This window comes from Euprymna scolopes, chromosome 12 (assembly GCF_053919585.1).
Source record: "Euprymna scolopes isolate OS-2025 chromosome 12, ASM5391958v1, whole genome shotgun sequence".
Classification (NCBI taxonomy): Eukaryota; Metazoa; Mollusca; class Cephalopoda; order Sepiida; family Sepiolidae; genus Euprymna; species Euprymna scolopes.
The window spans coordinates 1,771,476-1,796,374 of NC_136493.1; the positions used below are offsets into that span (position 1 = coordinate 1,771,476).

General features: G+C 34.3%; 1 protein-coding gene across 5 annotated transcripts in view; it reads right to left on the bottom strand.

Moving 5' to 3' along the window:
- LOC145291146 (lysosomal acid phosphatase-like) overlaps window positions 1–24,899 on the bottom strand; it is a 186,725-nt gene that overhangs the window by 123,856 nt on the left and 37,970 nt on the right. For 4 of the 5 annotated variants that reach the window (XR_013869337.1, XM_080136667.1, XM_080136665.1 and 1 more), the window contains exon 2: window positions 15,095–15,187. The exons of the other annotated variant lie outside the window; for it this stretch is intronic. Coding sequence is in view for 3 of the 4 variants with exons in the window: in XM_080136667.1 (XP_079992793.1) it covers window positions 15,095–15,187 (93 nt within the window). In the remaining variant the exon portion in view is untranslated. The remainder of the gene's footprint in view (window positions 1–15,094; window positions 15,188–24,899) is intronic. 5 annotated transcript variants of the gene reach the window in all.

The following is a 24,899-nucleotide window of genomic DNA, read 5'->3' on the forward strand; positions in this document are numbered from 1 at the left end:
TAATTATTGAAGAAAACGAGCTTAGTCTTGGCAGCATTGAATGCGACCATCCATTTTTGTCCCCATTCCATTACAGATTAGAGGTCATCCTCTAGTGTTTCTGCCATTTCCTTAGATATGTGTTCATTTGTTTTCCCCTCATGCCTGCTATAGTGTAGTGTCATCAACAAATATACCCATCTCCAAAACAATTTTATCAGGGAGATCATTTATGAATATCAAGAATAATAAAGGTCCAAGGATAGACGTCTGATGGACTCCCGCATTTATATCATATTGTTTAGATGTACGACCAATTTAATTACATTATGTATTCTTCCAGTGATACCATATGATCTAATTTTCCTTAAAAGACCATCATGCCATACCCAGGTAAAAGCCTTAGATATATCGAGGGCTACTCCTCTACACTCCACCTGTTTTGTTCAGTGAATGGTATATACGTTCAGAGATTACAGTTAGGATATCAGCTGTGGAACGGGCTTGCCTAAATCCATATTGATTGTCAGTCAGGAGTTTAGCAGCTGTAAGGTGATGGACTAGAGCTTGATTAATTAAGGACTCAAATATTTTGGCGAAAAGTGAGAGAAGGCTAATGGGGCGATAATTTAATGGGTCAGTTCTTTCACCAGAATTCTTGAAAATTGGTATTACAGAAGCGGTTTTCCAACAGTCAGGAAAGCAAGATTCATTAAGGCATTTGTTGTAAAATTTGGAGAGAACTAGAGCAACCTCAGCGGAGAATCTTTTTAATAACACAGCAGGGATGAGATCGAGTTCACATGCTTTTGAGGTGTCTAGGTTTTTTTTTTGTTTACGCTATGTACCTGAGTGTGGCATCTGTCCGCAAAGGAAAATCAGGGAGGGAGTGGTTTGCCAGGTCCAATATGGAGTTAGAAGCAAACCGACTGGCAAGCAGATTAGCCTTCTTAGTTGCCGTGCAAACAACCTCATGATTGTTTGATAGTGGGAGAATCGTTGACTGCCCATCATTTACTACAGTATTATAGATTTTCCAAAAATCACCAGTTCACAATTTCTGTGCTTCGATGCATTTTCTGGTGGTTTCAGTGTATTCTGTCTTAGATGTCGCTATTTCTCTCTTACAATTACTTCTAGCTTCTATGTACTTTTGTCTGTTTGAACTGCACATGTCAGTTGAATCTGCCATATGCATGCTGCCTATGAGCAATGGCAGCTGCACAAGTAGAAGTAAACCATTGGGGAGAGTGAGGCTTGCTATAGAATTTCCGTGTGGGAATATGTACTTAAATTGCAGTTTTGAACTATTCACTGGTCTCATTTGAACACTGTTCAGCTGGAAAAGAAAAGATATTTCCCCATGGGGCATTTCTGATAAGATCCCTGATGGTTTCCCAGTCAGCCTTTTTGTAATACTTTGTTGTTTTGAGCAGTGGGTCTTCAGTTTTGGGTCGAGAAGTTAGGGAGATTTCTACCATGATCAGCATTCTCGAGTGGGCTGTGGGCATTCGTTGTGTAAGAAAATTAGTCTTTTTTTCAAAGATGAGAAATACCATGTTTATACGTTAAGTTATTCTTGAATACCGAACATAACTGTTTGAGGTGCAAATATTTACTGGATGAAACTTTTATTTAATAATGTCTTGTACTGTTAAATTGTAAAAGTCACTGAAGGATTTTGATCTTAAATAGATTTTTTATTTTTTATGATGTCATTCCGTAATTTTAACACAAGCTAAGACATTGGGAAATTTCAAAAAAAATTGCAAAACTCAAACAATCTTTATTTAAAAATACATGAATCCTGAACAAGGGAAAAGTGACATTTAATGAAGAGAGAGAGAGAGAGAGAGAGAGAGAGAGAGAGAGAGAGAGAGAGAGAGATGGGAAACAGAGAAAGAAAGAAAATTATTATTATTTTTTTACAGAGATGAGAAATACCATGCTTATACTTTAAGTTATTCTTAAGAAACCATCTCTACCACCAATAGCAATGCCCAAAGACTCTTTATCTGAAAGTACATCTTTTAAACTCCTCGGCCTAACGTTCACAGGAAACATGAGTTGGAACAATTATATTAAGAGCAGGACCGCTGCAAAGAAGATAGGTTCTCTCTCCCGTGCTAGAAAGTTACTAACGCCGGAAAGTATCCTGTACCTCCATAAGGCCACCATTCGCCCATGTATGGAGTATTGTTGTCATATTTGGGCTGGTGCATCTGCTACTAGTCTCTCGCTCCTAGACAAGATTCAAAAGAGAATCGCCAACTTGAATGGTCCTGAACTGTCATCTAAGCTTCAGTCTCTGTCCCATCGACGAAATGTTGCATCCCCCTGCCTGTTCTACAAGTACTTTAACAGTGAATGCTCCGACGAACTGCAAGCACTTCTACCCCTTCAATGTAAATACCCCCGACAAACCCAACAAGCAGCTAAATCCCACCCCTTCACAGTAGAGATCCCTAGATGTAAGAGATCGTTCTACTCCAGTAGTTTCTTCCCCAGAACCGCTAGACTTTGTAATTCCCTTCCGGGTCCCTGCTTCCCCAACTGTACTGACATGCAGAAGTTCAAGTGTAATGTGAACCGACATCTTGATGCCCAACTCCTTACATAGTACCCCTGTAGCTTATGTCCCTGATAGTAGCCCCTACATCAAAGTGGCAATCTGCCTTATTTGGGGTGCAAATGTGAAAAAAAAAAAGATAAAGTCATGTTCCGATATTTTTAAACAAATTGTAAATGTTTTTATATCATTAGCATAAAACCTAAATGAATAGCAGGAAAACATTAGGTTATTTTTGATAATTTGATTAAAAATCGGTGACTAACGATAAAATTCTAACTACGAAGTAATTTAAGATAACAACGTGATTTGATAATTTCCTTCTGTAAAACAAACGGACAGAAATCTTTTTGATCTTTATTTAAATAAAACAGTAAATGTATGTGTGCAAATATTTAACTGATAAACTTTTAAATTATTGGTCACATAACACTGAAATTAACAGCAAATAGTAATCATACACCAAGGATGGTTTATATATATATTTTTTTTTTACAGGGGGGGGGGTCACCACTTATCAAGGCCCAGAAGCCACTCAGGGATAAGGGTTATTGCATGTACAGTAATCAATGGGACAATATCGTATTAATAGTATTGGAGATTTCATAAAGTGTCATTACTTAAGGGGGCGGTTCATCAGGAATTTGTTTGTGTTGGACTTGACGACATCCAAGTTGAAGTCGGGAGGGAAACAGGCAAGCGGCAGAGAGTTCCACAGGCATGCAGTTTGGATGGATGAATAACGCGTACAGAAATATATCGGCAGGTTGAAATGCAAAATGTTCATTTCAACTTGCCAACATATCTATTAGGTTGCGCATGTGTAAACTAATCTATCTATCTATCTATCTATCTATTATATAAAAGTTTGTGTGTGTATGTGTGTGTGTGTGTGTGTGTGTGTGTGTGTGTGTGTGTGTGTGTGTGTGTGTGTGTGTGTTCTCTCTGGACTCGGAAACGGCTGGGTCGATATTTTTTAAATTTCACATGAAGGTCTGGGAGGATTCTTAAATAGGTTTTGTATTATTGGATAAGTATCAAAAATCGATAATCGAAAAAATCCGATTAAAGAAAGAAAGCCTATTTTAACTCAAGTTAACACTTTTATACAACCTAACATCACAAGTGCATTTGAGAAGTTTTATCACAGCACAAGCAGAAAGGCCCGGCCTATAAAATCAACTGTAGATTCTTTTATAAGACAGGGGTGCGTTTGAAATGAATATTTCTTTTTAGAGCACAATTAAAACATGAAACTTGACTTTTGTGCGTTTAACTTTAATTCAAATGATTATGTAAAAAATAATTTAATAAAATCAACAGTTGGTTCTTTGATAAGACAGGGGCGCGTTCGAAATGAACATTTCTGTTTAGAGCACAATTAAACAATGATACTTGACTTTTGCATTTTAAACATTAATTCAAGCCAATTTACATATATTCCTAGTAAATAAGATCTGTCGAGCAGTCAAGCTGTCGATAATGAATGAGAGCTTTTAACAAAAACATTAGAAAATTTAAAAGCTTGCTTTAAAAAGAGGAAAATAATTAAAAAGATGAATTATGCGAAAATCGAACGTATTCAATCTTAATTTAAAAAAATGAAAATTAATTCAAATGCGTAAAAGTTGTTTCTGCAAAACAACATTGTAGGGGACTAAAAATTAGAGGACACCGGGGAGGAGTTATCTGCCCCTGCTCTAAGGCTGGTTGGGTTTTCCCTTTGGTCACGGGCAGACGTGTTGCCTTTTCCCTCTCAAGAAGAGGAGAACCTTCGTTCCACCACGAGGTGAGCTCTGAGAACTTTTTCCACCAGTCGGTGAGTCTTATCGAACTGTCGCTATTGTATTGTGTTTTATTGTTGTTTAAATGTTTGTCAGTGTATAATAAATGTGTAAACGTAATTGGGCAATTGTGTTTATTCATATATTTTTTGTTTAGTTAAAACTAACAACATTATGTAAATTTGTTGCTTCGTGATTCAAAAAACTAAAATTCGTTTATTATTTACTTAAAAAAATAATTTTAAAAAGAAAATAAAGGAACACAATTCAATTTATACTAAAACTGAACTTTATTCAATACAAATTAAAAAATAAGAACAAAAATTACAAGATGCCTTCGATAAGGTTCCAGACATTTTTTGTACAAGCATTTAAAATTATTGTAGACTCTTGAAAAATCAATATGTTATTTCTATACATTTTATGAGATGACAGACCAATTTTTATGATTTCACATTCAAATGAACAGCTACAGCAGGAATTGGAATACATCCTACTAAAACCTGACTTTCACAGCTAGTTAATTTCAAAAATGCAATCTGGACGTGTGGACACTTTAGAAGAACGATATGGAATAAAATTCTTTTTTTTTTACACAGGCATCACGACATTATTAAGGCCAAGAGGCCACTCGAGTATAAGGGTTAAAGAGTGTACAGTAGAAATTGGACAATATAGTAATCATTAGTAATGGAAATTCGGTAAATTTTTTAATTTATATGGAACGGCTCATCAAGAACTTATTTACGTTAGACTTGAACACAACCATATTGTAGTCAACCGGAAAGCAGGAAAACGGAAGACAATTCCACAGGCGTGCAGTTCTAAGAAAGAAACTTTGTTAATGGAATCTACGTTTAGGTTTAGGCACAGAATTCTGTTTTTAACTCGGAAAAAATACCACAGAAACGTATGGAATGCTTCAAACTGCTTTTGGACCATCTTGCATGAATCGAGCATCAGTTTTCAAGTGGCATAAGAAATTCAAGGAAGGCAGGGAGTTTGTGATGGATGATGAGAGGTTTGGGAGGAGTAAGGAGTGAGAACATCAAAGTTGATTGGCCAAATAAAGAATTTCATGGATAAAGACCGTCATGTATCTATAGAGACAATAAATGCACAGTTTGATGTCAGTGTGGGAACTGTACACACAATTATATATATATATATATATATATATATATATATATATATATATATATATATATAGCTTAATGCGTAAGAGGAGAAGAGAGAGTTCAAATCCACAAGAGGAGACTTATAATGCCAAGCTCAATATATATATATATATATATATATATATATATATATATATATATATATATATAAAGTTTACTCATAAAAGAGTTTTAATATGAAAAGTTTAGACAATATTTTTTTTACACGTCATATTGTTATTGCTTTATTATTTATTATATTTTCAATTTCAATATTTCAGTGATTATTATTATTATTATTATTATTATTATTATTATTAATTTATTATTATTATTATTATTATTATTATTATTATTAATTTATTATTATTATTATTATTATTATTATTATCATTTAGTATAATTATTTTTCATAATCATCATCATCATCATCATCATCATCGTCGGAAGATCGTTCAACCAGACTTGCTTTAAAGTATCCATCTCTGTTGCTTTTTCCGCATCTTGTAGCGTAACTGGAAGTTCTCTCATTTTCTTATTCATGTATTCTGTACTAATATGAAAATGAAGACTATAGCGGAGTATAGGATTCCTAACCATGTAACTGATGAAAATATGCTACACATTTTGATGAAAAACATCGGGAAAAATGAACATAGAAGAACAGAAAATCAAAACTTTAAATATAATTTCCGTATTTAAAGTTATTGTTATTTAAATATTTCAACATATAATCTTGTGGGGAAAATCCAGCTCCCCAATAAGGGGCACTCTGGATAGGAATAAAAATTGTCTCAGCAATGAAGGATTCCTCCTCCACCGGCCGAGGACAGAAAAGATTAATTGTAGCATCAGAACAGATACTACACTGTGATCTTGTCTCGAAGGCTAATTGTTTGTTTTATGCTTTTTTAACTGTTTGTTCCCTAAATTCATAATTAAGTTTTATTAGTATTAGATTGTATATTGCTTTCAAATTACGTAATTGAATAAAGTTCAGTTTTATTATTGATCGAATTGAGTTCCTTTCTTTTCTTTTTTTTTTACACAGTGATCACCACTTATCAAGGCCCGGAAGCCGCTCCGGGATAAGGGTTATTGCAAGTACATTACGTTAGTGTGGAGATTTGATGAAGTGTTTATTTAAGGGGGCGGTTCATTAGGAATTTGTTAACATGTTTTAATGCTCTTTTTAAAAAGGCTGTTATATAGTATCGACAGTAACAGTTTGACAAATCTTACCTATATTGCCTACGGGTATTTTTCAGTTAGCAGGCCTTCTATATCTCGGTGGCCGTGCTTGTACGCACCGATTCGATGCAAGGCTTCCGGTTAAAAAAAAAGAGAATGAACAATCAAAATATGATCGTGAACCAATGGGAAACTTTAGCGCTTAAAAAGAAACGTGGATTTTTGATCGCCGCTGGGAGCCCCCGCAGAAGTACAAACACCCAAGATTTTATGGGCGAGGGGGAGTTACTTCGTCTCACTACACAAGCACGCGTATGAACTAATTCTGCCACACAACCTTAATAGATTTGAAGAAGAAAAGACGACACTAGTGGACTGAAGCCAACTCTGCTTCCATGTTACTGGCCGAGCACCTTCATTTACTGACCGTTGCCTGATTCACTCCTAAACCTATAAGTACAAACCAAATGAACTTTCTTTTTTTTGTTGATTTTTCTCACACATTCACAAACATTCTCCTCCACCACTGAAGGAACACTTTCTACATTTTATCAATAAATAAAGCTGCTTTTCTCACTTTTAAAATTGAATGTCTGTCTTATTTATTTTATGGAGTTGGATAATTACATGTTAAAATACAAACTTGATAAAAAATGGGCCATATATTATTGGCTATTCCATTCGAATTTGTGAAGCAGTACAGCATCCATCCTCTTATTATTTGCATCTGCTGCTACAATGATTTTCCTCTCCGAATCAAAATATGCTAACGACATTTATGTTAACAAACAGCTTTTTATTTTTTGAAAAGCATGTTTTCATTCCTCTGGCCATATCCACTTTGTGTCCTTTTTTATCGACTTTTAACGGTACTTTCATATCATATACATTTGAGATATATATGCTACAGTAACTTACTAATTCCAAGAAAACCTGGAGTTTGACAACGTTATCAGATGCGGCCATATTCTATATAGCTTCAACCCTTTCCAGATTTGGTTTTCCTCCTTTACTATCTGGCCTAAATATTTTATCTTATCTCGGAAAAAACTTGCATTTTTCAGTACTCAGCTTGAACCCATATTCTTCAATTCTTTGAAGTATTGCTCTAATGTACATTTTGTGTTACGTCCGAATTTTGCTTTTAATTAAAATATCACCAAATATGTGATTGTATATTCCTACCAATCAATATTGCGTCCATCATTTACTGGAATAGAGTTAGGGCTACCTTCAGTCTAAAATATAAAAGATTAAGCTTTAAAATCTTTTTGTGCGTGTTTATTGTCCGGTACTTCGAATATTCTCCACTGACTTTAACCTGAATGCAAGCTTCAGACAATTCTAACTTTAAAAACACTCTACCACTATTTAATTTAATGAATATATTTTCTGGAAATAGTAGGGAGATATGCATGGTCTTTCAAACGGTCATTTAATCAAGTCGAAAAATCAGCACATACTCTGGTTTTTCGGTTTTTCTTTTTTATATACATGGTTGGCAATGCCTAATCCGAGTAATCGATTTTGGAAATTAAGCCCATTTTTTTTTCAACCTTTCTAATTTCTCTAATTGCATATAGTGTCAAAAATGGTACTTTTCTTTGGGGTATTAAAATAGGTTTAACATTTTCATTTAGTTTCTGCTTTTGTATACAGACCGAGTCCTTCTGAAAAAACGCAAAGGAAATTCGCTTTTCAAATTAGTAATAAATCTTTCCATTTGTTTCGTCTTATTTTTTCTCTACGATGTTAACTTTGTTACAGAAAGAATTAAACGATAATGTTCATAAATTAATCAGTACAATCCAGTCTAGGACAACAAGATTTTCTGAACTAGAGAGCACACACACTTTTGATTTATAGGTTTTTCTCATGAACATGTTACATTTTAATTCTCCTTTAAACTTTAATTTTGTACCTGATACCCCTTCTGGCATTTCATCTGTGTTCGTTAATCGCGAAAACCTATTTTTCCAGGGATGTTCGTTTATTAACGAGTAATATTTTAAGGTTTGCCCATTTATTTTATAGTGAGGTACTTTCTTTTTGTTGAAGGATTAAATTCGCGTATTTTTCTTAGACTCATTTTTTGTATATATTGTTTCAGATTTACGAAAATAAGCTGGAAACGTTGAACAAATATCTGGACCGTATTCAAATTCCGATAGCGAATTTGAAATTCCTCCAGAAGAAAAATTCCTTGAATCTGATGATATTGTAGTCTTAGATAATACGTCTTCCCAAAGTGACGGCTTGCATACTTTTCAACGTCTCTCTCTAAGTTGTTCTACAAGTCGGTATTTCTGGCTTAATCAGCCAATCATAAGCTTATAAGGAGGAACTTGGATGTACTCATAATCATTAGATCAATTTTTAAGATTCCATATATGTGTTCAGATAAAAATTTGATAGATCCAGATTATCAAAGTTAAATACTCTAGACAAAACAATGAAGAATGATATGTTTGGGGGGGAAAATGAAGTCTCTCGACGTAAGCGATTCGAATGAGACAATAATGTAGAAATAATCTGAGTGGCATGCCTCTGTCTGTATGCATCACTCGTATGTGTTGTCCATGATAACATAATATACAAAATGGTAACCATCTATATGTTACGTATTAGGGACCCTATGTCAATGGCGATTAAGTTAGCTAGTGTGGATTTTGACAATGTTCACATTTAGTGTATGTTATCTGGAAAACAATTATTTGCAGAGATAAGCGACGTAAAGTTGCAGCAAAGGGCATCAGGTCAAACACCGTAGACAAACAGAGTGATATAATGAATGATGTCACGTTTTTCGAGCTTGTAGAAAACTAAGATTTCCAAATCAGTCTCTCAATGGAAGCCATGCGAATGAGACACTGTCAACATTGCAGAGAACTTTGTAATTTAAGGCGAATGTTATCTAAATGTCTCTTTCTGTATGCGTCATTCATTTCAGTCAAGTTAGAAAGTTAAGGAAAGAAATAATTAGCTAAGATAATATTAGTCTTTCCCTCTCCTGAGTCAATTTCGTCGAAATAAAACCTTAGAAAAACTCTTAGCGAATGTCTCCTTGTGTCACCTTTCTTCATGGAACAAAGTTTATTCTATTGCAACCACAAGACAAAACAACAACGATGGAAAGTAGTAGAAAGCGCGTAAAAACTAGCATGCTTAAGCAACCCTGTACATATGTATTAAGAATAATTTATTTTGTAATTGAAACATGCAGGAAAGAAACAGTTGAACACGTAGTCAATAAAAACAAAAGTTAAGATATAAAACATTCGTTTACAATACTATCTCCATAATAATGTAAAGAGTTTTATTCATTGTTAAAAATGCTATAATAGTATATGTTTGACCCCGAACATAAAAAAGTAATTAAAAAATATATATCTGATGTTGATGTCGTGTCAAACTTAAATTTCAAACTAAAATACATTTCCTTGACCTTCAGGTCAAACTTTTTACTCTTTGTTTCTTCCTCACTGCACGATTGGGTATAAACGACTTAAGCTATATATCTCTAAAGTGAGAATGTGTGAGGGCACTTCTCAACCTATATACACAACGGATTTTTATTTACAGATTTGAAATTTGGTACATAGGGTATTCAGACAAGTGAAAAACTTTTTAATCGTTTTATTTCGGAAAAAAGGGCAGCTAAGTGGTCGAAATTGAAAAATTGGTACGTGGGGCATTTTTCTCTCATTTTCAACTGTTTCACGAATGCGCATGCGTGAAACAGTTGAAACATGACAGCTTCTTTACATTAAGAATAAGTAGGTTTGAAAACACTTTGTAAAGATCGTATCACGCTGGTCTAATGGTTATCGTACTTGACTCATTGTCTTTAGATTCTCAGCGCGGGTATTTTTTACTCGCGAGAAGTGAACTGTTTCGAAAAAAAAAACATAATACTCGCATACACATGGCTCAGTTTTTGTATTAATTAAAATATAATATTTATGCGTATTTTACGACCAGGCAACACCGGGCAACCTGCTAGTTTTTAATAAAAAATTTTTAAACGATTTGGGAAATTTAAGTAAGACGGCCTCTAGAGTAAATGCTGTATCATTGGGATTGATGATTGATGATTCTAGCTAAAAGTAGAATAGACATTTTTTATGTATAGCGACAAAGGATAAGTAAAGACACTCACTTTTAAATGGCCTTGTACCCAATTGGTTTAAAATGTAAATGTTTTATGTTTTCTGCAAAAAAATAATTCAAAATGTGATTTTTTTTGTTTTGTTTTTTTTTTTGTCTAAAGCTACAATAATATCGCAGGGTCTGCGTTTGCGCAGGATGTCCATAGAATCGAAACATGTCAAAAACTCCTACAAGAATTTCGGTGATAGATCTCCATAAGCAGATTAATTTTGAAACTACGTTAGCCAAGTCATTTCGATAATCTTTCAGTTTGAACAAACGTGATACAATAATAACGTGGGATGTTTGTGTTTTTACATACGTTATCACCCTTCACACACAGTAAAACAAAAATGATTACCAAAGGTGCAATGCAATTTTTTTTTCATGTTGAATGTGTGTGATGAAAACGGCGATTTTTTATTTATTTATTTTTTTTTTTACCATACTTTGGGGGTAATTGCGCTAAATCCGAAGGTAATTGCGCCAACTAAAAAAAAACGTACTCTTTATATGCGTGGTTGCCAAAAGAGCACTTTTAGCTAGTTGACACAATTACCCCGGACTTGGCACAATTACCCCAAAGTACAGTATTAATAAAACACTACTTTTTTGGAATGTGCTTATGAAGACAGTGAATAGGATTAGGACGTTGTAAATGTGTATTTAATATGCAAAAGAGTTGAAAGCGAATAATAAAAATAAGCGTTAATTTTGCCATATGAAGGAATTTGAAATTCGACTCGTTGGAATGCGTACCGAGGATTCATGTAAAGAAGGAAACCCGAACCGACTTTTGTGCTTTTCAACAAAATGGTGAAAGAAAAAAGACTTGGATTTTGAAAGCCATTACAGTCGAAGTATTACAACCGATTTAACGCCATATTAACCGAAAGAAGAACATTAACATCTTACATCTTCCTAAGCTATATGCCTATAAAAGTGTGTGTCTGTGTGAGGACACTTCTTGACCTATATACTCAATTAATTTTTTATCTACAGACTTGAAACTTAGTATATAGGGTATTCAGACGTGTGGAAAACTTTTTTTATCGGTTTTCATCCAGAAAAAAAGGGCTGCTAAGGGGTCAAAGTGAAAAATTATTACGTGGGGATCGTTGGACTTTTATCTGTTTGCTAACTGTTCTACGAATGCGCATGCGTGAATGGTTAACATGACAGATTCCTTATGGTATGAATAAGTAGGTTTGAAAACAATTTGTAAAGATCGTGTCAAGCTGGCCTAATGGTTATCGTGCTTGACTAATTGTCTTTAGGTTTTGGTTTCGATCTCAGCTCGATTATTTTTTTTTTTACTTACAAGAAATGAACTGTTTAGAAAATAAACATAATACTCGTATACACATATCTCATAATTTTCCGTTTTTTTTTTACTTCATTTATTTTGAAAGAAATTTAACGTTACGTTCAATACCTACGATATTTCTGTTTATAATAAATAAGATATCTGCATTAATTAAAATATAATATTTATCCGTATTTTACGACCGGGCAATGCCAGGCGGCATGCTAGTTAAAATTAGAAAACAAAGAAAAAATAAAAGTAAAAATCTCCCGGGCAATGTCGGGTAGAGTTCATATATATATATATATATATATATATATATATATATATATATATATATATATATATATATATATATATATATATATATATATAAACAAATTTACATGGTCGCAACACGGGAAATATTAATATTTCGGACAAATGGTTGCTTAAAACCAGAAGTTTCCAAAAACTTTGAGAATTGATTTCTTCTGCAGAAAGCAACCATTTATTAAGTCGCCTGATGAGTACTTCTGGTTTTAATCGACCATTTGTCCGAAACATTAGCATGTCCAGTATCACAACCATGTAAATGTGTTCCTATTAATAAATATATATTTTGCTCTTCTTTTATTGAGCACTCTTAATAACCTCGATAAATTCATTATCACTCTTGATTACCTTTAACCTAATATCTATCTATCTATCTATCTATCTATCTATCTATACTCCTGTAAAAAAAAAAGTTCTGTGTGTATTGATATTCATATTAAAAACCCTTTGTTCTATTTATTTAAAAAGGAAATACAATTTTTTTTTTTTTTTTTTTATGGGTTGTGGAATCGCATTCATCAGCAAAAGATCAAGCTAATTTGCATATTCTTTTAAACATGGATTTAAATTAATTCCCTATTAGTTTTTTTTCAGTTTTCTTATGAGATGATCATCTTTAGTTAACTATTACGTGTCATTATATTCATGCAGATATTCTACATGATTTATACTTGTGTAATATTTGTGTAAAATGTTATAGTAAACACAAACCTATTCCTATATATATTTATGCATGCATATATATATATATATATATATATATATATATATATATATATATATATATATATATATATGATAGGCAAAATATTTTAACAAATATATATATATATATATATATATATATATATATATTAAGTAAATGTAAATTACAACGAGCACTTTTTCTTTTTCTCTTTCCCGTATTTCAATTAAACTAGTAATTTCACTGTTACATTGAAATACACTCAGCTCTTTAGACTATTGCTCTAATCTCCTTTAAATATATATATATATATATATATATATATATATATATATATATATTTGTTTAAAATATTGTACCTATCAAACTCTTCTATCAGTTTTTGGTCTAGAGACATGAAACTTAATATATAGGGTATTCAAACCCATGCGAAACTTTATATTTGGGTTTTAGTCGGGGAAAATCGGTGCAAAAGTGTTAAAATAAAAAAAAATGAAATTAGCCAGGTGTTACATAATACCTATTGGTTAATGTTTTAACCATTGAGCCTTGCAATAAACACGTGTCATAACTCATGTATTAACGTCAAAGGAAAAAGTAAATGGTAAGCTAAACATCTTGGTTTCGATTCTCGGTGGTGTTGCACGAGTCATTTTTTAAACACTTTTTAAATCATTACTATATATTGGGTCCAATATAATATAATAATAATAAATACGAAATCTGCATGAATCAAAATATAATATTTAAGTGTATTTTACGACCAGGCAATGTCGGGACGCCTGCTAGTATATATATATATATATATATATATATATATATATATATATATATATATATATATATATATATATATATATATATATATAAATGGGAATTTGAAAACTTTGAAGTGTCGAATATAATGATAAAATCATTTTTATTTACTGATATTTTTGTAAGTCCGATATTTCGCTAATACATAGCCTCATCAGGGTCGAAAGTCCGGTTCGTGAATTTTTTTTTTCTTTTTCTTCATTTTGGTGTTATGGCGAAGAGAAGAGAATTTACGTGTTGTTCCGGTGATTTCAAGTGCATAATGCTCTAGTTTCGAGCGGGATTTAAAGTAAAAGATGGTCACACACTTTTTGAAGACACTTATTTTTAAAGTAAAATTTAAATAACTTTAAATCCGGCTCGAAACTGAAGCATTATACACTTGAAATCACCGGAACTCTCTTCTCTTCGCCATAACACCAAAATGAAGAAAAAGAAAAAAAAATTCACGAACCGGACTTTCGACCCTGATGAGGCTATGTATTAGCGAAATATCGGGCTTACAAAAATATCAGTAAATAAAAATGATTTTATCATTATATTCGATAATTCAAAGTTTTCAAATTCCCATATATATATATATATATATATATATATATATATATATATATATATATATATATATATATATATATATATATAATGGGGGTGGGGGAATTTAACGACATATCAACCCAAAAGAAGAACATTAACATCTTACAATGTAGAATGTTGAACTCCAAATAAAATACACTACCTTGGCATTCAGGCTAGGATGAAAGTGTAGTATTTGTTCTAGTAAAAGATGCTTTGCATTCACGATTGACGTTCATAGAATGGAAATATATTACAATGTCCTACGAGGGTTTTGGAGGTAAGTTGATCAATTCTGAAACTACGTTAACCAGATTATTTAAATAAGTATGTTTTAGCTTGAACAATGGCGTTACAATAATATTGTGGGGTCTTTGTTTGTGGCAGGAAATATTTTTAAACACATGAATGTTATACAACAGATGAAGAATACAACTATGTAATTTCAACGAGTCTTGTTAATGTTGAATAACTCATAAAATCATATTAAAACATTTTTTTTTTAAATTGATTAATATGAGAGTTCTTAACTTACAATAAATTGTATTTAAAAAGAAAATATTTGCATACTTTGGTTAGCTCACCCAAACCTTCTGGCCAATGTCCAGGATTAGGATCATTAGGGAATTCAGCCGTGGGAGTTCTGTCTCCATGTCGATAGACCTGCAGAAAAAAAAAAAAAGAAATATCAAGGCCCGGAAGCCACTCAGGGATAAGGGTTATTGCAAGTACATTACGTTAGTGTGGAGATTTGATGAAGTGTTTACTTAAGGGGGCGGTTCATTAGGAATTTGTTAACATTGGACTTGAAGACATCCAAGTTGTAGTCCGGAGGGAAGCAGGCAGACGGAACAGAGTTCCACAGGCGTGCAGTTCTAAGAAAGAAGCTTTGTTCATGGAATCCGCGTTTTGATTTAGGCACAGATATAGAGTGGGGGAAATTTTTCACAGTGGATTCAGCTAGACGGGTGTTTTTCGTGAAAGATTGGCGAGGGGGGACCAGAGATTGGAGTTCAGACGAGCACCTGGCATGGAAATAACGATAAAACAAGGATAGGCTCGCAACGTCTCTTCTGTTGAGAGAGGTTGCAGGGTAGAGAAAAGGGCATCCCCCACTAAGCCACGAAGTCTATTTTGTACTCTGTCAAGGCAGGATAGGCTATTTTTAGCAGCTCCTGCTCAGATATGGCAACAGTATTCCATCCTTGGACGTACTTGGCTTTTATATAGATAGAGAATTGCATCAGTAGTGAGATATCTTCTGGAGCGGTAGAAGGATCCCACATCTTTCCAGCGACTATGGCAACAGACTTGATGTATGTGTTCCATTTCAGATCAGGAGTAAAGGTCAAACCCAGAAGCTTGTCAAAACACGGGGCCTTGTGTTATGTTGATCCATTATTTTCATCTTGGGTGTTTTTAGCACAACGTTTTGATCGCTCCAACCTGCTTTTTGTTAAAAGTTTTTCTATGGCTCAATTTTTCGGGATATCTATACTAATTGTTAATATTAGTGAAAAAAAAATGTTTTACGAAACAGAGGATCGATACCAATGCATTTTTTTTTTTTGAGCCATAGAAAAACTTTTAACAAATATCTTAGTGACCCCTGATGACTGAAGCTTTTTTATGATCTACAGACCCACCCTCAAATAAACGCTTCGAATTCTTGTAATGCAGAGCCAACCCTCTTTTTCCTTAGTAGGAAAAGAAGCATGTTCTCAACACCCGAAGAAGATCGCAGGTTGCAGCGATCGAAACCTTGATGAGAATAATAGTCTTATTAATCAACATAACATGAATATTAATGTTGTGAAAATAAATGGAATTTGAAATGAGTAGTGGTCGTGGTGGTGGTGGTAGTAGTAGTAGTAGTAGTAGTAGTGGTGGTGGTGGTGGTGGTGGTGGTAGTAGTAGTAGTAGTAGTAGTAGTAGTAGTAGTAGTAGTAGTAGTATCGTATGGATTAGCTCTCTAAACCACTATTTTTTAAGCCAGTCTTAGAAATTGTCTTTAGATAGATGAGCTGTCGCATAGCCTTCTTCCAATCGGGTGACTGGACACTGTAGGATCAGGTGGTTTATGTCCTGTGGGGCTTCCTTGCACTTTGAGCAGATTTAGGAGATTATTTATCTCCTAAATCTGTGCTTGTTTACTGCAGCCCTGCAGTGTCTTGTTCTGATCAGGTTTGCATCTACCCACTGCTTCCTACAATTTGTAGCAAAACCTGGGAGGCGCAAAGATGGGTCTTCAATGATGTCCCTTCCTTTGCAAGTATTGTTTCTCCATTCCTCTTTCCATGCCTCAACTGGGTCGAAAGTTTTGATATTTTAGTTGTCTAATGCTGTCAGTTGATCTAGAATGTCTGTTGTATGTTGCTAATGGTGATACTGTTCCATCTTTAACTCTTTGCGAATTTCATAAACAAAAGATCAACATGTGTCCATGCATGTATTGTTTTGTGGTTTTATTCATTATGTCAGTTATAAATCAGCTAGGATCGTGTGTTCGTTGTTGATATTTAACATGGAGAGTTTTAAAGGTTATTTACAGGATGGAGCGATAAAATTATGGCCCTAGAAAAGACAACATGGTTCCATTTCCATTGACGAAAACCGGTTTCCTTTTATACTGCAGACCATCTACTAGTTGGCCAGTTGTGTACAAATCCAAAGTGCAATAGGAGCCTTCTATCATGTCTGAAAGTGACGAAATTAGCAAGATCGCAGATGTGCCACTGTTCAACTCATGCTCTCTACTGATCCAAGTTATGAAAACAGGACCATTGCCAACACCCTCAAAATACATCGCTGGATTGCCACGAATAACAAGGACGTGCTTAGAGTGATGAAAATAAAGTTTCTGGCCACAATTATGGTCTTTGGTGTGGTTTCTAATGAGGGCCACATCATGCCATCTCACATTTTCGAAGATGGCTTCAAAGTCAACACCAAAGTGTACCTGGATGTGCTAAAGAGAGTGTTGATCCCCTAGTTGAATCAGGTGGCAGTTGGCAAACCATGGGTGTGGTAGCAGGACTCGGCCCCAGCCCACAAATCCAAAGAGACCCAGGCTTGGCTTCAGAAAGAGTACTACGACATTGTATCCTTCTGGACCCCCTCCTCCCCGACCTGAACTCGCTAGACTACTTCATTTGGTCATATGTTGAGAACACCACCAACATGACCTCCCACAACACCAAAACCAGCCTGATCTCCGCCATCTGCCGAGTATTCACCGGCGCTTGTGAAAAAGGTATGTTTCCCGTTCTGGACTCATATTGAGATGGTGATTGAGGCTGAAGGCGTTTACATTGAATAGATGTCAGCTCTACTCATAATGAAATTATCTGAATTAATTTTTCCAATAAAAGTTTTAAAATAAATCTCCAGTGTTTTTTTTTTAGGCAACACTTTTATCGTTCCACCCTGTAGTGTTCTTACTGTGCACGTTAATCGTTTTCTTAACTACACTCTATACATCATAGCCTATGAATGAAAAAAGATTTTAAAAAAATAATTTTTTTACTTACAAGAAGTGAACTGTTTAGAAAATAACATAATACTCGCATGCACATGTCTCAGTTTCTGTGTGAATTTAAAATATAATATTAATGACCGGGCAACGCCAGGCAACCTACTAGTAAGGAAGTAAAAACCAGAAATAAAGAATCTCACACCTTTTCGTTTTACTGGTAACTCTCTTTTCCCCCATAGTGTGTATAGTGTTGGGGTGGGGAGGGTAGATTTGTATTTAGGAAAATAACTATCCCCTACTCAGTTAATTGGTTTCTGGATGGGAAAGGGGAGTGATCATAAAAGATTGAATAGGTTGTTTTCTCAGGCCGGAGATGGGATCAGAGGTGGAATTAAGAAAAAAAAAAAAAAGCGATCATAAGCCATGACTACCAAATATCGAATTCATTCGGCGGGGTGGGGGTGGGGGGCTGAATAGTGAGAGGGGGGGCTGTCTGTGAATAAGAAAAGATTAAGTGTTTTAAATAAGAAAATAGTAGGTACTGCAAAAATGGCGGAAAAAAAATAAGGGGACATAGTTTAAAAAGCCCTTCTATCATAATTTTTTGTAAAAAAATAAGGGGACATAGTTTAAAAAGCCCTTCTATCATAATTTTTTGTAGGTTTCCGACTACTTTAAAGACTAAGGTTAATTTCCTAAAGGGGGAAAAATATTTGTACACGTGAAAAAAAAAGTCATAATTAAAAATGTTTTCACGGCGACATTCGGAAGCTGACAAATTCAGTTAAATTTTGAAATTAAATAAATTCATTATAAAAAAACCTTTAAAAGATAAATATTAGTTTTGGGTCTATTTCAAAGATAATTAGTAAAGTCCTAAAATATTGAATTAAATAAAATAATTTAAAAAAACACCTTGTTTATACAAAAAATAGCTTAATTAGCCCCCAAAAGCGAGAGATTCTGGCTTCGCAGAATCACATTAAACCAAAAAATCGTCCAATTCATTAAAATTGGTTAATTTTCTGATTTTTGGTGGATTTTTAAGTAAAGGATCAAAATGTGTGTACATTTTGATTATAATTGACGTTATTCATTTTGCACATACCTGTAAAATAAAAATAAATGAGAGAAAAAGAAAGAGAAAGAAAAAGAACAACAGAGAAAAAGAAAGAGAGAGAAAAAGAAAGAGAAAGAAAAAGAACAACAGAGAAAAAGAAAGAGAGGGAAAAAAAAGAACAACAGAGAAAAAGAAAGAGAGAGAAAAAGAAAGAGAAAGAAAAAGAACAACAGAGAAAAAGAAAGAGAGAGAAAAAGAAAGAGAAAGAAAAAGAACAACAGATAAAAAGAAAGAGAGAGAAAAAGAAAGAGAAAGAAAAAGAACAACAGAGAAAAAGAAAGAGAGGGAAAAAGAAAGAGAAAGAAAAAGAACGACACAGAAAAAGAAAGAGAGGGAAAAAGAAAGAGACAGAAAAAGAACGAGAGAGAAAAAGAAAGAGAGGGGAAAAGAAAGAGAAAGAAAAAGAACGAGAGAGAAAGAAAAAGAAAGAGATGGAAAAAGAAAGAGAAAGAAAAAGAACGAGAAAGAAAAAGAAAGAGAGAGAAAAAGAAAGAGAAAGAAAAAGAACGAGAGAAAAAAAACAACGAGAGAGAAAAAGAAAGAAAGAGAAAAAGAAAGAGAGAGAGGGAGAGAGAGACTACATGAAAAGAGAATTTTATAGAATAGATAAAACAGAGATCATGTGACCAGGTACATGTGAAAAAGCATCATTACTTGCTTTAGAGAGAGAGAGAGAGAGAGAGAGAGAGAGAGAGAGAGAGAGAGAGAGAGAGAGTAAGATGATTGATAATTTATAATTAAAATTAAAAATTAAGAATCGGTTTCATAAGGAAGAACAAACAAAATTGATTGTTTGATTATGAATTATCAATAATCTTACTCAATATTAAAATAGCTCTAGAATATATATGCATATCGAGCTTATTATATATCTACATTACAACGAGCAGTTTTCTTTTTTTTTCTTTTATTTTATTTTAATTGTATTAATGAATTTACTAATACATTAAAATATACTCTGCTCTTTAGACTGTTGTTCTAATCCCTTTAAAATTATATATATATATATATATATATATATATATATATATATATATATATATATGTATATGTATATATATATATATATATATTCTTTGTGCATACGAATCCTTTTTGTTTAGAAGCTCAATGTATCTAATCTATACCGTTAATAAAATAAAATTCTAAATGTTTATTTATTTATTTATTTATGTGTGTGTATGTATATACCAATAAAACGTTTTAACGGATGCACCGACTTGAAAAATTCTTTTTTTCCCTGAAAGGTGTGAGCCCCTAGATTGTCCTTATCTACGAGGGACGTGCAATAAGTAATGCCCCTGACCCACTTCCAGTTGTCTGATCTAGCTGAAATTTTGCATGTGAAATGATTTATATCTCTAAGGGTTATGTGGCAAATTACAGCTCTGAACGAATTGTGGTTTCTGTTGTACAGGTGTTTGAACTGAGTCAGGTGTGAAATGGAGCCTGTTGAATGTCGAGCAGTGATTCGGTTTTTGTATTTGAAAGGACGCACACCACAGGAGACTTTTGATGAAATGAAAGAAACTTATGGTGATAATGCCCCATCATATGACCTTGTAAAACGCTGGCATCGTGAATTCAAACATGGCCGGAAGTCTGTGGAAACAGCTCCCAGACCTGGCCGCCCCCATTCTGCCATTGATGAGGCGTCTGTCCGTCAAGTTGAGACTGCCATTTTGGAAGATTGGCACATTACTATTCGCCAAATAGCCCAAGATGTCAAGTGGAAACTATCATTCATGACCATTTGCATATGCATAAGGTGTCTGCCAGATGGATTCCCAGGTTGCTCACACCATTCCAGAAGCGAGAATGCATCGAGTGCTCGAGGATGAATTTGGAGATGTGCCAAGAAGATGAGTCAAAGATTTTCAAAAGACTGATTACACAGGATGAAACCTGGGGCCATCACTATAATCCAGAGACCAAAGCCCAGTAAATGCAGTGGAAGCACTTGGACTCACCACCTCCAAAGAAGGCAAAGATGCAGCCCGCTGCTGGCAAGGTCATGCTCATAGTCTTCTGGGACCAGGATGGAGTAGTGATGACAGATTTCCTGGCAAAGGGTACCACAATTACAGGAGCCTATTATGCTTCACTTTTGAGGAAATTAAGGGAAGCTATCAAAATTAAGAGGCGGGGCAAGATCAGCAAAGGTACCCTCCTCCTGCAGGACAACGCTCCAGTCCACAACTCGCATGTCACCAGATCAGAAGCACGGACGTGTGGTTATGAAATCCTCCCTACTCTCTTGACCTTGCACCCTTTGACTTTCACCTCTTCCCAGCCATGAAGTTGTTTTTGAAAGGAAAGCGTTTCCCAGATGATGCAGCCTTGATTTCTGAAGTCACGTCGTGGTTGCAGGACCAACCTGGGGTGTTCTACAAAAACGGTCTCCAGAGCTGCATCAAACGATGGGAGAAATGCATAACTCTGAGTGGTTTCTATGTAGAAAAGACTAATAACTGTGCCAAGTTTCGTTGCTCTACTGCTATGGGAAGTGGGTCAGGGGCATTACTTATTGCACGCCCCCCGTATATATGGTTCGTAACGAACAACGCCGGGGTCACACAAAAAGCCTGAAATAAGGGGGTTTTGGGCCGTTTTGTTTTTGTCAAAAAAGTTATCTGCCCATGTCAACGGAATTTAGCACTGTCTGTATACAGTTATAGTAACATCTTTCCATATACAGACAGGATTTGTGGTGCAATGGATAATGTGCCTGACTACGGATCAGAAGATTCCAGGTTCGAATCCTGACAAGTTTGTAATAATTTTAACCATTATCCTTACCCGTAGGGTATTTTTGTTTTTTTTAGTGATTTTGTTTTGTGCATATAGGAATTTCCCATACTCCAAGTTCACAGGGTAAGCGTTGATGGTAAGACGATGTTGAGTGTACTTAATGTTGAGTGTACTTAATGTTGAGTGTACTTAATGTTGAGTGTACTTAATGTTGAGTTTGACATTGCATTGTGTGTGCTGATGTGGCACAGCCGCTAGTGTTAAATATAATAACAGAGCATATATATAAAAGTATAGTTACATTCCAAATTATTATTCGCTTATTATTCCTAAGCGAAACTGGCATTGGACCGACTATTTCCCTAGATGATCTTGTAATTAAAGGATACTAACTTAACATCCAAATCTGACCTCCAAGATCACCATGGGCACGGAATATGTGCCTACATTAAAGATGGCTTTCCATGTGGCGAAGATATCGTCATAGAGGACCATAATTTACCTTATATGTGCTTCCAAGTTGCACTTGCTTACACCACAGCATTTATATTTTCCATCTATCGTCCCCACAACAGCGGAGTTACTATCTTTAAGAGCATATCTGAGAAAATTGACCACATCCCGTCTGCTCATGCTTCAGCCAACATTCACATCTGTTGTGACTTTACTGTTCACAATGTGGAATGGTTAACTCAAACAAGACAGATAATGAGGAAGTTCTGTCAGGATTTCTCCATTGTTTATGACCTCACTAAGATTGTTCATGAACCCACCCGTGTGCCCGATACTGACAGTTAGTATGCAAGTCTCCTTGACCTTTTCCTCGCAACTTGCCCTGAGCTATGCTCATCTTCCATTTTATCACCAGTTGGATCTTCCGACTATTTGGTTGTATCAATTAAGATAAAAACAAAATGTAATAATATATATATATATATATATATATATATATATATATATATATATATATGTTTCATTGAATAACAAGGATAATTTCTGTTTGTTTTTCTTGTGATCCATCTTTTCCATTTGGAAAAAATGTGTTGTAAGAGAAACAAACAGAAATTATCCCTGCTGTTCAGTGAAACATGCATAAGAGAAAATATGCTGCCCAAATAGACTAATATATATATATATATATATATATATATATATATATATATATATATATATATATATATATATATATACACACACACACACATACATACATTCAGCTTTATATTATAGAAGATATATATATATATATATATATATATATATATATATATATATATATATATATGACAAAAGTCTATATTCCAAATTTCAAGATGTTGACCATCTTACCGTTTATTTCTTTCAGCATGTTAAAATGTTCAATTCTTGACAGCACCTGTTTCGTAGCGCAGAATCATTCACGTAATTATCCTGTCAATTTTGGAATTTATTCCACCCTTACCTCAAGAGAAGAATTCAAAGATGGAGTGACAAAAAAAAAAAAAAAACACAATTGGAACTTTATTGTCAATTTTCAGATTTTGTAATAATGCCCATATTCCTTTATTTTCTTTTAACGTTGATGAGTTTTTATTCTTCTGATGATGTTAAGGATGGAATAAATAAAAAAAAAATTGACATAATAATTGCATGAATGATTCTGCGCTATGAAAAAGGTGCCGTCAAAAATTGAACATTTTACATGCTTAAAGTAATAAATGGTAAGATGGACAACATCTTGAAATTTGGAATATAGACTTTTATTATTTATTTGTATATGCTCTGTAGTTACATCGAGCTTCATAAGTTAAAGGATTGATATAAATAAAGAATGAAATATAATTGAATATGCATATTTTTCTCATAAACACACACATGTGTTTGTGTGTGCGTGTGTGTGTGTCTATATATATATATATATATATATATATATATATATATTGTCTGTATTTTTGAGATGAAGTGTTTTCATTGATTGAGATTGTCGGACTGACTCCCTCATCTTGGTTGTTATAGTCACAACGTTTCGGCCGTTTTGCCCTCCGGCCTTCATCAGGTGTTTTGTATCGAACTGGGGAACCGTTTGTTAGGAGTCTCGAACCCAACCCCTTATTATTATTACGGGGGTACCGTGTTCGGACTCCAGCTAGTTGCTGATTCTCTGTTTTGAATGTTATTTTTTACTGCCTTCGTTCAGGATTGAACTCCAATCCTGAATGAAGGCAGTGAAAAATAACATTCAAAACAGAGAATCAGCAACTATGTCCCAGAGCCTAGCTGGAGTCCGAACACGGTACCCCCTAATAATAATAAAGGGTTGGGTTCGAGACTCCTAACAAACGGTTCCCCAGTTCGATACAAAACACCTGATGAAGGCTGGAGGGCAAAACGGCCGAAACGTTGTGACAATAACAACCAAGATGAGGAAGTCAGTCCAACAATCTCAATCAATATATATATATATATATATATATATATATATATATATGTATGTGCATGTATAAATATGTGTATGTATATATAAATGTCCATATATAATGTCTGTGTGTATATTGATGTGTGTGCATGTGTGTGTGTGTCCTATACCTCTGACCCCAGAATGTGTAAGAAGTATGGGTGAGGGGACTATTTTTATTCTTCCCTTCTATTTTCTCCGGCTAATAATGTGTCTGTCAGTCAACCCAGGAAAGAAACAAACGATTTTATTGTTAAACGATCAAAAGAAAGGACTTGAAATTCCCACGTTGAACGCATTCTTCTTTTCCCCCATTTTATATGCAAGGCCAGAATTTGATAGTGACACAAATTGCTGGCAAAGCGGAGACCCCACACCATGTGCTAAGGTCGTTTGCCTAAAACCAGGATGGACCACCAACCGAGACAAGCAAGTGAGACCTCATTTCTTTAATTGTGATAAATCTAGGTGGTTGCTGTTGTTGCGCCTTATTCAGAAGGTATTTTTTGTCATTTTACCCCAAACATAGCACAGGGCCACTTAGTCGTGAGGGGCTACTATCTGGGACCAGATTTTCAGGGATACTATGTATGGA